General features: G+C 31.7%; 1 protein-coding gene across 1 annotated transcript in view; it reads left to right on the plus strand.

Annotated features, from left to right (window-relative positions):
• Nucleotides 1–15,293, plus strand: part of Bbs9 (Bardet-Biedl syndrome 9) — a 487,047-nt gene that overhangs the window by 221,886 nt on the left and 249,868 nt on the right. The window contains exons 17-18 of the mRNA XM_048786306.1: nt 2,503–2,643; nt 10,272–10,367. Coding sequence (XP_048642263.1) covers nt 2,503–2,643; nt 10,272–10,367 — 237 coding nt within the window. The remainder of the gene's footprint in view (nt 1–2,502; nt 2,644–10,271; nt 10,368–15,293) is intronic.

Consider the following 15,293-nt stretch of genomic DNA (forward strand, 5'->3'; position numbering starts at 1 on the left):
ATACATGTAATTCTTTATTACAGACAGATGTGTGCGCGCGTGTATATACACACATACACACACACTCGTGCACGCGAGCATGCCTCTATTGGTCTTTGACTTCAGTCTTTACTATGGTTACAACCTGAAGAGTAATTGGAAGCCAAATTTATACTTTAAACTGCTCAAGAAAATGTAAACTCCAATAGAAATGTGCCTCAAATAACCCATGTTTATGTACTAGAGATTGTATTTTGAAATGCTTGAATTTCAGTTTGATGGGTAATATCATAAATTAGTGGCATTCTAATTTTTTTTCTAAAGGTATGGTTTCCTTAATCTGGTTTTTATAGGTTGTCATTTTCATTTTTTTCCCTAAAGGTAAAACTTTTCAAGCTGCCATCATTTAAAAAATAGCCATAATCATTTTATTTAGTATGAGTGTCATCATTTTTCAAAGTAATATTTTCCAAATGTCCTATGAAGCAGGTTTACAATTCCTGGGGAGAAAAGAAATTCTGGAGAGGTTCTACAAATCTTAGCAACTACAGATCATTGCCCTAATGTGTGATATTGTCATTAAGTGACCTAACTGAATTGTGAATTGAGTTCTAATGTATTTTCCTCCTTGGGTTTATTAGTGCTTATAATACATTTATTTCTGTTTCAGAAAGTGCTACAAGTTCTTTTAGATTTAGGATAATAATCTTCAAATAAAGAGACTCAGTAATATAAAGCTAGTGCTGTTGATCATCTTAATTTATTTTTTAACCATGAATTCAGTATGTACCTGGTCCAAGTGACGTAGAGGCTATGGTGCAGTTTTAGAAGAATAATTGGAGCCAACTTTTGTTTGAACATTTAGCTTAGAATTTGATATTAGAAAATGTATATAAGATAGCTTTCCTTTGTGTATAGATACAATTTTCAGGAGTTGGCTGTTGTACTACTTGTTAAAATGGAAAAAAAAAGATCTCTATTTTTTGTTCTTTTCAGACCATATCTATTAATTAAAGTTGTAATTTTTTTGTGGCAGAAGCATATTCAGTGGGCACATTTTCATAATTTAGGGATATATAGAATATATGGAAATTTCCTTAAAGTTGGAAAAAGTAGTGCTTTATAATTTTTTTTATGATTTTTTTTTGTGTGTAGTGATATTGATAGTTGTGGTTTGACCAGTGTTTTAGATCATGTTACCATACTATTTGGATTCAAAACATTTCATCATTGTAAAGTATAAATACACATGCCTCTAAAAACCTCACAGAATGTCAGGAAATAATACCCTGGGATTTTCCTTGAGAGACACCAGTTATAATTTGCATCTAAGATTCCAGGAGAAGTGAATTTAACATATGTTGGTTATGAACAAAAAATGAGCTAGGTAAAATTTGATGGATAATAGATTATGCTGAAGAGAATGACAAATATGCTCCACATGCTCTGAAAAAGTATTTAATTGGCCTCATATATCAATATTCTTGCCATTGTTGATGATCTCTCACTATCCTGGTGAATAAGTAGTACTGAAAAGTGTATTCCCAGCCTGGATGTAGAGTAAGCCACACAATTTCAATTGTCATTAACAAAATATATTGCTAATTCCAGCGATCCTGCTCTGGGATCATGTCTCCATACTTATAACTGCTTCTGCTTTTGCTATTTTTAAGCTGTTCACTGACTACACTGTGAAGAAATAAAGGAATTAATGTGTAAATCCATCAAGTAGAGTAGTACATTTTGAGCTTTCCACTTCTCTGCGTAGTATGAAGTATGCTAAGATATAGACTTGTGTATATTATCTTTTATCTTTAATCCTATTCAGTCAAAAATTCAGTTATCTATTTCAATATGAATATATTGAAAACATTTGACAATTGAGTGATAGGAAAGCTTTTCAGGATGTCACTTAAAATGATATGCAAAGTTAAATGTCTTAAAAATGTAATATGAAAGTAGTATTATTAATACTAATGTGTAAAATGGACATGGACTTCAGTAGAATGTCAGTAGAGCAAATCATGCTTTCATATTCATCATTAATTAAAAATGGTTAATATAATTTGAAGTAAGACTACTTAAATATTTAAAATGTTTTGATAGAGAATATTTTAGATATGGTTGTATAGAGTCTTATGGATACAAAATTCAGATTTTTTTTTTGCTCATTTTAGCTGATAGTCTTGGATTAGAGATTGAGCTTTGAAGATTTTAAAGACTTAGTTTAGTCATTGAATATAAGTAACTATAATGATTTTTATGGTTTCCAAATATGATGATGTAAAAATATGATACTATTATTAAAGATCTTATGCCTATATTTCTTTTAAGATTTTATTTTTGCTTTGCACTTTTAAAAAATATAAATCAGGATGGTGTTCTACAGTCATTGTCATTACACTAAATAAATTGGGCAGGCAACAGACTTACAAATTAAAATAAGTTACTACTCAAACTACAATTATTCTTTGCCAAATTATTTGTCAGATCTATGGATCTTCCTGTCTTTTCTTATTTCAGGCACTCCTCGAGTTGTCCAGTGTAAATTTAGACTTCCCCTGAAATTAATCTGCTTACCAGGTCAGCCTTCAAAAACTGCAAACCACAAACTAACTATTGATACCAACCAATCTCCAGTCAGTCTTCCCAGTCTCTTCCCAGGTAGGACTTTTGAACTAACATGCCTGTAGCAGCAGAAATGTTAAGAATTTTTAATGGAATTCTTCATTAGCAAGTAATGATAGAGCAATTATCTGATAAGTGTTAAATAAGAATATAAAAATGCCTCAAAGACTTTTCCCTCATTTGACCTGTTCAAAGGCGAAATGGCTTATATCAACAAGGTAATAAGTTGTACCTTTTAAGTTTGATTAAAATTATTATAATCATTATTTTGCTTCAGTATTCAGAAATAAAAACTTTTTAGATTGGAATTTGGGGCTTGTAATGTAAATATTCATTATTTATCTTTATTGTGGATTTTTGACATATCCTCTTTCTAAGAATATAAATATTTAATTCTTTATCTTCATGTGGGCCTTTGGATATGTACCTTTTTAAAGTATATTCTTTCTTAAAACTATTTTTAGTTGTAGATGGCCACAATACCTTTATTTTATTTTATTTATTTATTTTTTATGTGGTGCTGAGGACCAAACCCAGTACCTCACACATGCCAGGCAAGCACTCTACCACTGAGTCACAACCCCCGCCCGAAAGTATATTCTTATATCCCTGAAAAGTAATCTCATATAAGTAGGTGCTCTTTGTGGTTCTCCTGTCTACAGTAGCAGGAGGGAACATATGTTCATTCTGGTCATTTTGTGGGGCTTATTTAGGGCTCCAGTATCACAATGATCATTTGGGGTAATTTGTCAAGTTGTGACTTTTTCCAAGTCTCAGTTTTTCTGAGTAGTTTAGACAAACAGAAGCTTTGATTGGATAAAGCATCTTTATTAATCAAGGTTTCTAATGTATCACATCCATTAACTTTCTTGGTGATGGGTGGAATTAAAGAAAAAATTATGGGGATTAAATCACCCTTTTAAGTCCTTCATTAAAAATCAGCACTGTTGACTATGAGATGTACCTTCATCCTTTCATTTGTGGATAGGATTTAGAATACAGAGAATATTTCCCACAAGGTTTAGAAATTTATGATAAGTCAACTTTTGTGTTATTAATTATGTAAAGTGCTTTAAATTTATTTTTCATTAATTTGAAGTACTTAAAAAACTTTATTTATATGTAACTCTTTGAGAACATCTCTAAAATCAAATATTCTTTATTAAAATTATTCTATTCTTAAGTTTGAGTCAAATGTGTGTATATATTGCTAGTAAATATTCCTTTATACTTACTCAGAGATTGAATAAAAATACATACTTTTGAATAGGGAGATAATCTCTATAAGAACTGTCTGCAGCTGCAAGGCATGGTAACACACCTGTAATCCCAGCAGCTTGTGAGGCTGAGGCAGGAGAATTGTGAGTTCAAAGCCAGCCTCAGCAAAAGTGAGGTGCTAAGTAACTCAGTGAGACCCTGTCTCTAAATAACCTACAGAATAGGGCTGGGGATATGGCTCAGTGGCCGAGTGCTCTGAGTTCAATCCCTGGTATCAAAAAAAAAAAAAAAATTGTCTGCAACTTTGTGGAAAATCATGTGACCATATTAATATGGGTATATTTTTTGCTTACTTTATTTTGTTCCATTGATCTATTTGTCTATGCCCACCAACATTGCTAAATATTAATAGCATACTGTCTTGATTATTGTAATTTACAATAAGTTTTGATTTCAGGTATTATAATATTTCCAACTTTATTCTTGTTTTTTCAAAGTTACTATAGATATTATAGCTTTTTTTCATATAAATGTTAGAATCAATTTGTTAATTTAAAAATATCCTGCTGGGATTTTAATTGGGATTGGGATTGCATTGATTGCATAGACCAATTTAGAGAAAATTAACATTATAACAATATTGAACAAGATATAATTTGCTCTACTTATTCTAGTTTATTAAGATGAAAGTACAGATCTTCATCTATTTAGGGCTATTTCATTTCTCAGGGAGGGTAACTTTTTCAATGTATAGGTCTTACAAATATTTTATCATGTTTATTCCAAATTATTTTATATATTTTGATGCTATTGCATCACTTTCAAATTATTCTTTGTTGGTACATAGAAATAAAATTAATATGGTACATGGGTTTTGTTTGATGCAACATTGTTAAGTCACTTGTTGTTAGTTTTTTGTATATTTAGTTAGATTTTCTATGTAGATGATCATGTTATTGGCAAATGAAAACAGTTTAACTTTTTCCTTTCCAGTCTTGGTGGGTTGTTCTTTTTTGCCTTAGCTAGAACTTCTGGGGTGATGTTGAATAGGAACAGTGAGAGTGGACATTCAGTTTTTCATTAAGTATGCTTTGCTACAGGTATTTTGTCCTTTACTGGGATGAGGAAGTTACCTCTTGTCTTAGATTTTTAAGAATTTTATCTGAAATAGGCATTAGGTTTTTAAAGACCTTTTTTGTATCATTTGAGATATAGATATCATTGTCTTCTTTAATTAGTTAATATGATAGACTACTTTGCGGATTAATCTTTAAATGAATTCAACTGCATTCTTGAGATAAATTATACTTGATCATGATGTATTAACCTTTTACCATGTTGGTGGATTTAATGTGCTAAACTTTAGTTTAGAATCAGTATCTATGTTCTAATGATCTGTAATTTAGGTTATCTGTAATTGTGTGTCATTAATGTGGGGTTTGTGGAATGAAGTTGAAAGTATTTTCTTTGCTACATAGAATTCACCAGGAAGTTATCTGGACCTAGCGTTTTCATTATAGATTAGTTGATTAGTTTTTTTTTTTTGATATCAGGGATTGAACCCAGGGATGCTTTACCACTGAACCATATCCCCATTCCTTTTTAATTTTTATTTAGAGACAGGGTCTCACTGAGTTACTAAGTACCTCACTGAGTTGCTGAGGCTGGCTTTTGAACTCACGAAGTTATCTGGACCTAGAGTTTTCATTATAGCTTAGTTTATTAGTTGTTTTTTTTTTTTTGTACCAGGGATTGAACCCAGGGATGCTTTACCACTGAATCATATCCCCATCCCTTTTTTATTTTTATTTAGAGACAGGGTCTCACTGAGTTACTAAGTACCTCTCTGAGTTGCTGAGGCTGGCTTTTGAACTCGTGATCTTCCTGCTTCAGCCTCCGTAGCCCCTGGATTATGGGCATGTGCCACTGTACCAGGTTTATAGATTAGTTTTTAAACTACATATTTGTTTTCTTCCTCAGATATAGGAGTATTCTGGTTATTTGTTTCTTCATTAGTGAGTTTTAATAATTTTGTCTTTCAAGGAATGTGTGTTTTTCAATTCATTGCCATATAGCAGGGTATTGTTTTCAGGACTTATTCTTGTTATCAAAATCTGCACAGACTCTAAAGTCTTTTATAGAAAATGGCATAGTATTTGTATATTACATACACACATCCTCCTATATACTTTAAATCATCTCAAGATTATTTATAATATCCAATACAATATAAATGCTATGTGAGTTATTGTTACACTCTATTGTTTAGGGAATAATGACTAGAAGAAAGGTTTGGCATTCCCAATAGCTAGGGGTAGATGTCTATACATGTTGAGTACAGAGGCATTAAAATTTATTATTTTTTTAACTTGTGTTTGGTTTAATCTGTGGATATGGAACCCATGGATATTGAGGGCTGACTGTTGTTATTCATTTCCACTGTTGGAGGAAAACATACTCTGTATTACTTGAATCCTTATAAGTTTATTGAGACTTATTTTATAATCCCTATCTGAGACTTTCTTGATAAATGTTCTACATGTACTTGAATAGAATGGGTATTTTGTTGTTTGATGGAATCTTATATATCAGTTAAGAAAGCTTTCTGATAGTATTTTTACTCTTTTATATTCTTACTGATTTTAATCTACTTATTATCTTAGTTATTAGTAATAGGTTGTTCAAATAAAAAAAGAAATCATTGATATAGATTATAGTGCTCTTCAAGATTTACACTTTTATATTATCCTTCTTGCCTTTTACCTCCTGTTGTAAGAAATAGCTGACCTTTATTTTATTTTTTTTTGTACTGAGGATTGAACCCATGCACATTTAACCTCTGAACCACATCCCAGCTTTTTTTTTTTTTTTTAAATTATTTTCTATCTTGGGCCTTGCCAAGTTGCTGAGGCTGGCTTTGAACTGTGATCCTCCTGCGTATGCCTCCTGAGCTGCTGGGATTATAGGCATGCACCACCACACCTGGCCTGTAAATTGATTAAAAAAAAAATAGTTACTCCTTCTCACTTCTGGTCCCTTGCACATTTTAAATATATAAAGAAACAAACCTTTAACAGTTATTTATTTAAGGGGCCACATTTACTGACATTCATAAGCCTAAACACTACTCAAATCAAGGATCTTAATCTTCTGGGCTTCTGAAGCTCAGAAACAATGTTACAATATTTTTCTTTTTATTTATCTGTTTGTTCTTTTTGTTATGTATGACATTAGGATACGTTTTGACATAACCACAAATGCATGGAATATAAGTTGCTTTAATTTAGTACCCAGAACTTCTCCCTTCCCTCCTTCTCTCTCCCTCTTCTCCCATCCCCTCTCCTCTACTGATCTTTCTGTGATTTATTTATAGTTTTTTTAAAAATTAGTGTCTATGGATATACTTGATGTTAAGATTAGCTGTGGTGTATTCATGTATGTGCCTATGCGGATTCTGTCCGATTCATTCCACTGCCCTTCCCCTATCCTGTCTTTTCTCCTCCCTCTCAATTCCCTTAGCTTACTCTACTAATCTTTCCTGTATTATGAAGGAACTCCCTCTCCCTTTTTTACCTTTCTCTCTTTCTTTCTTCTCCCTCAACCCCACTCCATTTTGGATTAGCTTACACATACCAGAGAGAATATTCAGCCTTTGACTTTTTGGGACTGAATGCTATGATTTTCAAACAACGTTGAAAGATACATACATATATATATACATACACACACATATGTAATATATATGTATATATATGTATGTATGTATATTTGGTTAAAAATATATACATTATATATATAATGAACAATGAATATAATTGTACTACAAATAAAAATCTGGAGTCATTTTAAATATGAAAAAAAATAGTTTGTTCAAATCTTTGGCTCTTCACTTTTTTTTTTTTTGGTGGGGAGGGGGTACCGGGGATTGAATTCAGGGGCACTCCACCATTGAGTCGCATCCCCAGCCCTATTTTGTATTTTATTTGGAGACAGAGTCTCACTGAGTTACTTAGCACCTTGCTGTTGCTGGGGCTGGCTTTGAACTCGAGATCCTCCTGCCTCAGCCTCCAGAGCTGCTGGGATTACCTGTCATGGGCTACCACACTGGGCTTGGCTATTCACTTTTCATTTTTGCATTTCTATCAGTTTTTGTTATGTATATTTTAGAAGTCTGTCATTAGGTATGTAGAAGTTTAGAATTGTATGTTCTCTTAATTGTTATGAAGTGGTTCTCTTACTCCTTGTTAATATTTCTTGCCTGAAATTTACTTTGTATGATGTTAAGATAACTAGTGTGACTATGGCACATATAATTTTCTCTTTTAAGTTGTTTATGTATTTAAAGTAGGTTTCTATAAATGATGCATAACTGAGTTTTTAAAATCTGATATGTGCCTACTTTTGAAAATAATTTTATTTATTTAATTGATAAATAAAATTTTATATATTTATAATGTGCAACATTATGTGTTTTTACATGTGAGTGGGTGTGTATACAGCTATGGCACTCTCTTTGGGATTTCCTGGCAGGAGTGGCTATAGGTTTCCTTAGTAGTAAATGACACCAGTGTACTCTGGATAGCAGGCCACTTGGGACCATGGTGGTTCAAATTGCATGACTATCACTGATAACCTTTCTTTATTTCTAACTATATATAGGCATCTCAGGTACACCACTATTACTAGTTTTTCTTTCTAGGTTGCTGCAGATTCTTAAATTGGGCTATTGAACTCTCTCAGGGCTATTTTGGTTGTGGATAGCTGTCTACATTCATTTTCTTCCTCCCTTTCTCCCTTCCTTATTTCAGAGAGATGAAGGCTACCATCTCTTACCTCATCATCTTGGGGATATCCTTTATTCCTTTTGATGTTGTTTACTGTTTTCTTCTGTCTGCCATATAGTTTGTAAATTGGTAGTAGGATCTAGGGTTAGCAGAGGCAGGATTAATTATTTTGACCAGAGTTCTTCATTGGTGGTAGTATATACTTTCATCAGGGGCCATATAATATGTGTTTGTCTCTCTTTGTGTGTGATGGTCTAGGGATTGATATTCAGTTCTGAGATCTATTCCGTTAGAGGCTGAAAAATGGTATTATCTTACTTCATTCAAGCTTTCTTCAATTTTGAGCTGGAATATTTCTATATAGAGAACCTTTCCCTTAACCAGTATTATTTAAAATAATGCAGTTTGAATGGAAGTGTTTGTTTTTTCTTTTTATTAGTAGTTTAAAAAATACAGATGGTTTCAACTTATGGTGATTTGACTTAATGATTTTTCAGCATTTAGGAGAAACCATACTTCAAGTTTTGAATTTTCATATTTTCCTGTAGTAGCAATTTGTTTTATGATACTCTTGCTTTTTGGGGCAGCTGTCAGCAGTAAATTCTACTCAGCCATGTAATCATGAGGGTAAACAATTGATACTCTACACTGTATTATGTTGCCAGTGTTTTTTGGATTCAGGTTGTCATCAAATTATACGAGATAATTGTCACTTTGTTATCAAATAGATTTTGTGTTAAATGATTTTTGCCTAACTATAAACAACTATGAATGTTCTGAGCACATTTAAGGTATGCAAAGGTAAGTTATGATGTTCAATACGTTAGGTGTATTAAATGCATTTAAAAAATTTTTTTAGTTGTAGATGGACACAATACCTTTATTTTATTTATTTTTATGTGATGCTAAGGATCGAACACAGTACCTCACATGTGCCAGATAAGCATTATAACGCTGAGCTAAATCCCTAACACTTAAATGCATTTTGACTTATGATATTTTCAGTTTATGTTGGATTTATCTGAACATAATCCCATCATAATCTAAGGAGCATCTGTATTTGAAATAAATACAGATGAATCAAATAGAGGTGATTCTCTATATAGTCTGATAGTGACCATTTGTTTTTGTTTTGTTTTTAGTATCAGTATAAATACATACCTTTAAATATGTTTGATGTTTCATTTTATTGCAGCTGTTATATTTTTTGATCCTCAAATATTTTGTCTGTGGCTAGTTGTAGCCTCTTTTTTAAAATTAGAGCTTTATGGTTATACACAGTAGTTGGGTTCATCCTGACAAACTCATACATGCATGGAAATTGATTTAGTGATAGCCTCTTTAAGTTGGTTCCCAAGTCCTTTTCATAGAATAGGTTCCTTGCTGTCTGCTGTGGCAGTATATCTTAGGTTCTCTTGGGCACGATCTCCCTCAGACCCAGAATTAATCACTAGAATAAAAGAAATGAAATCTTCCAGCATGTTACTCTGAGTCAGAAATTTCAGCAATTGGAAGCTACTATGAAAATCAAAGTTAATATATTATCGTTAATACATGGACTTTAAATATGGCTAATGTCATAAAAATATATTCAGCTAAATTTCATATATTAAGTGTTAATTGTGTCTTCTGTTTATGTAGTATGTTTTCTTTTTTCTGTAGGTTTTGCCAATCAGTCAGATGATGATCAGATCAATGTAATGGGTTTTCGATTCTTAGGTGGCTCCCGAGTTACTCTTCTTGCTTCCAAAACCTCTCGTAAGTAAAATCATGTTTTTACTGCTTTTGTAAGTTTCTATTAAGTACAATCAATCACAAAGCATTTTCACATCAAGAATCCTGCAAAGGGTAAGGGTAATGTTCAGATATCAAAAACTAAGAGCCATCATATTAAGTATTTGGATGTAAAAGTTATGAAGAGAGGATTGTGTTTTGTTAGAGATATATGACTGGTTTGGGGGATGAGAAGGGTTTGAGAGGGGGAATTTAAAGAACTGAAATGTTTTTAAGGTAGGTATATAGTAAACTAGATTATAGGAGTTTCCAGAAACTTGAATTGATTTTTTGATGTCTATATTCATATGTTCCCAACTGGACACTGGTAGAGATGAAAGTGAAATGATTTTTGCTGATACTAATCTCAATAGGTAGAAAAACAGTAATTATACAGTCAAGTTTAAGTTTCAATTGAATATACTTTATTGATTTATTCATCTGAGAATATTAGTTGAAAATGGTCAATGCAAAACTGATGACTAATGTTTATAGTATACTTAAGTTACTGAACTCATATTATCATACACGTCTTCAAGAAATAAAGTGAAATATTAAAAAGTGTTTAACAAATTTGTATTGGGGAAAATGTGTGTGTGTGTGTGTGTGTGTGTGTAAATAGTTTGAGCACACTCCAATTTCTTTACTTTCTACTTTAGGCATTTTCAGTTGTAATTGGTTATTTTATAATAAGCAGAATAAAATAAGGGTTATCTCTTTTATGCAAAAGAAAATTGTTAGCAGGAGGTACATTATGAAACAAACTGTATCTCTGTGGCTAATATCATAATAGCTTTTGGAATTTGTAAATTTGGTGACTATTAAAATGAACTTGAGTACAACTAAATATTATAGAGTAAGTCACAGAAGTCAAAAACAACTCTGGGAAGAATGATTTAGTAGTTTTCATGGCCTTTGTGATCTGTCACAATTATTTAATTTTAAAATTATTTTATTGTGGTAAGAATACTTAATATGAGGTCTATCCTCTTAATGTATCTTAATTTTTTTAAAAAAAATTAACTCCTTTCTACTTTGTCAGAATATTTATCCCCAAGAAAGCAATGAAATATTTTTTTTCCCAACAAGTGTTGGTATTTTTTATTTCCCAACAAGTGTTAAGAGGATATATATCATTATAGTGTATAAAACAATATTGTTGATTATATGTACATGTTACCCTTTTGCTTTAGTTAACTTTTATCATTAGATGATATAATCATTTTGGTGATTATAATTATTCTTTTAAAGTTAAACTAAAAAATTTATTGCCCATAGTTTTTGGGAAGTTGCATATATCTGTCTCACTTCAGTTGATGGTGCTTTGTAAAAAAATGTAATTGTCCCAATCTGTAATTGGGACCATTTAAAAAAGGCAAAAATTATTGTTTGTGCAAATGAGGGTATTTATAGATAAAGCAGCTCTTAGAGTATTGGTGTTTACCACAATTAACTTCTTATTATTAAAATTTTACCAAATAGCCATATAAAACTGATTTATTCACTTCATTTGAGCATATTGCAGTTCCTTGCCATAGCCATAGAGTAGTACTTTTGACAGACTAAATAATGAAACAGAACAGGACTTTTAAAACAAGGACCCAGATAAACTGCACAAATTGAAGCCTGAAGAGAAGCCCCTATAATTTACTGTTGGTCTTTTGGCTTCAGTTTCATAGGTTTCTACTCAGAGGATTTTGTGATAAAGGAGATAAACATGAAATCTATAGATTTCTGGGATTGAGACAGATATTCATGCTCCTTTCTACTTTGTCAGAATATTTATCCCCAAGAAAGCAATGAAATCAATTTTTTCCCCAACAAGTGTTGGTATTTTTCTTTTCTGTGAAAAGCATGTAGTGTTAAATCTAGTATAGAACTCTGGATTGACAGAAAAATCACAAAAGTTGAAGTAGTAGGACTTATAAAACAAGTGAACTATGTCAAAGGTAGTGTTCAGAGAATGGATTGGTTGTTGATGCCAAAAGTTCAGACAGACTGCAGATTCTTAAAATTATAAGCTCATCAGACAAGGCTGTAACCTTGGGGGAGTGGATTGCTAAACTAGAGAGGAGGCTTTGGAAACAAAGAGATGGAATCTCACAGTAGTGGATATTGAAAAGACCTATTTTATGTTTACTCCAATGAATGAGAAAAAGAAATACACCCAGACAAATCATTTTGAAATTTTAGAGTACTCAGATTAGAAAGGAAAAAAACAAGCTACTCAACAGACAGAAATAAAGAAAGCATTTAACTTTTCATCAAAATTGTTGGTTGCTATAGGATAATGAAGACATTTTCTCCAAGATTGAAGGGAAATACTTTTCAGCTTAGAATTCTGCATCCTGCTAAATTGGTAATCAACAAGCAATGCTGAATAAACACATACTCTCAGTGTCACAAATTAGGGCTGAACAATTACACATAACAAATTTGTATAACTTCAGGTAGGCGTTTGAAAAATGGAAAGGATAACTAATACATTGGACTTTTCTATATCCTAGAAGATTTTAACATGCTAGAGAGAGTGGATGAATCAAATAAGATCAAGTTTAAAAATAACTTCCTTATCCATTTTAATTATTTTGCTTTCACATACAATAGTAGTTGTACATGGGGAAAAGGATTGGGCCTTCAAAAAGCCTTTCTTTTTATATCTGTCAAAAGAAAGTGTAGTGATCTTGAACTGTGTTCATAAAATATCTTCAGAACAAGGGATGTGAGAGTCTTGTTTTACTTCATCTTGGTAGTCCATATCTTTGTTCTTTTGTCATTCAGCAGACATATTAGATACAAAGACAGTTGTAGCTCTTGTGTAGTTACTGGACTAGTATTGGGAGAGACAAACAGGTGAAGAGAATCACTAATAGAATGTCTGATGTGCTTACGGAAGCATGCACTAAGTGCTATTAGATTCCAATAGAATGAGACTCCACAGGAGATTTTTATCTATAAAGAGTCTTGAGGAATGAGTTGGACATTCAGGTGGAGGGCATTCCAGGAAGAGGGAAAGGTATCTTCACATGTTTAGTAAAGCATGAGGTTTTTAGAGATCAGTGAATTGTCTTTTGAGTGTCTGAAACATCATATTTAGGGGCTCTGAGACAGTCCTTTAATGAAGCCAAGAAATTTAGGACAATTGATGATTGTAATGATCAAATATAAAGCTGTCTGATGCTTAAGTCATGCCTCTATGAGCAGTTTAAATAATGAAGTGATTCATTAATCCACTACTATTAATATTTATTAAGGAATTATCAAGGGACATCATGATTATTCTATAAATGCAACTTTTAAAAAATCTTTTAAATGTAGGTGTAGATAAACTTCCCTAGTGTCTACTAATACCAAAGTGGTTGTATATTTAGACTATTATATCTACTGAAAATGTTCATATTATTTCTTCCAACTTAGGATCTAAAAAGCATTCATGTACTTTTTTAATCTTACATTTATAATTTCCAAATACCATAAATTATATAGATGCATTGTTTATGATATGAATACAAACATTATTTATATTGATGTTTTTCAGATGTTCTAGCATGATATTGATATGATGCATTTTTTGTGCCATGTTTAAATAAAAATATTCTTTTTTTCACTTGTTGAGTAGAGTGACAATTGACTCGGTACTGATTATCCAAATTTCTTTTATTTGGAAACTGAAATGGTTATTTCCACTGAGCTGCCATTACAAGATGCAAAGAAAAAGAGATAAACAAATTGAATGTTCACTTTGGCAGCCTTTTTGATTACTAGTATTTTTAAAATGCTTCTCTCTTTAAGCTATTTTATAAGTAGAATTTTTTATTTCTTCTTTCCATGAACTATATAATCTGGAAAGACTCCAAGGACAATATTAATCATATTAGAATGCTAACACTAAGAAAATGTTAATAATCAAAATAATGCTTTATAAATTTTTGACACATTGATTCCTGTTAATTCTTCATAATCTGAAAAAAGTTAATTTAAGAATATTTTTCATCTTTCAGAATACCAAGTCTAATTTTTCATTTTAGAAAAATTTAGTTTTCTTTTTCCCCTGAATGTTTATTGGGAAAAGAAGTTCATAATTTAAAACTATAGAATGCATCATACATATTCAAATGTTTATTATGATACTGACATTTCTATTATTTAGTGACATTAATACTAGATGAGAGTAGAGTATCTATCAGATAGCTAGAATTTTATGTATATTTTGGTTTTTCATTGCATTTTAGATTTTTAATTTGTTTTACTCTACACTTTTGGTATTAGATGGTTTTTGGTATCAGATAGTTTTAATATTTTAGCCAATATTTTTGAGCACTAATTTTGCTCTAAATTTTAATAGTACAAAGACTAATTGCACTTGTAAAAGTCTTTGCCATACAGTATTATATTTAATCTCCCTAACAACCTTATGAGGGGTTTTATTTTCCCTTTTATGTAAATGAAGAAATTGAAGATTGGATAATCTATTTTAACTAAAGTTATAGATTTAAAATTTTATTTTTTCTTAGAAAATAAGACCTGAGAAACTAGAGGTTTCCTTCCTAGCAAGATTGCCCTTAATTGCTCCATAAGGTACTACCATCTGTTACCTGGACCATGGTTAGAGCGTTCTAATTATAAACTCTTTCTTATCCCTTTCCAATTCATTTTCTTTTCTTTTTTTTTTTAATTTTTTATTGTGGGTTGTTCAAAACATTACAAATTTCTTGACATATCATATTCCACACTATGATTCAAGTGGGTTATGAACTCCCACCTTCACCCCATACACAGATTGCAGAATCACATCAGTTACACATCCATTGATTTACATATTGCCATACTAATGTCTGTTGTGCTCCGCTGCCTTTCCCATCCTCCCCCCTCCCCCCTCCCCACCTCTCCCCTCCCCTTCCCTCCTCTCTC

Source organism: Marmota marmota, unplaced genomic scaffold, assembly GCF_001458135.2.
Source record: "Marmota marmota marmota unplaced genomic scaffold, marMar, whole genome shotgun sequence".
NCBI lineage: Eukaryota > Metazoa > Chordata > Mammalia > Rodentia > Sciuridae > Marmota > Marmota marmota.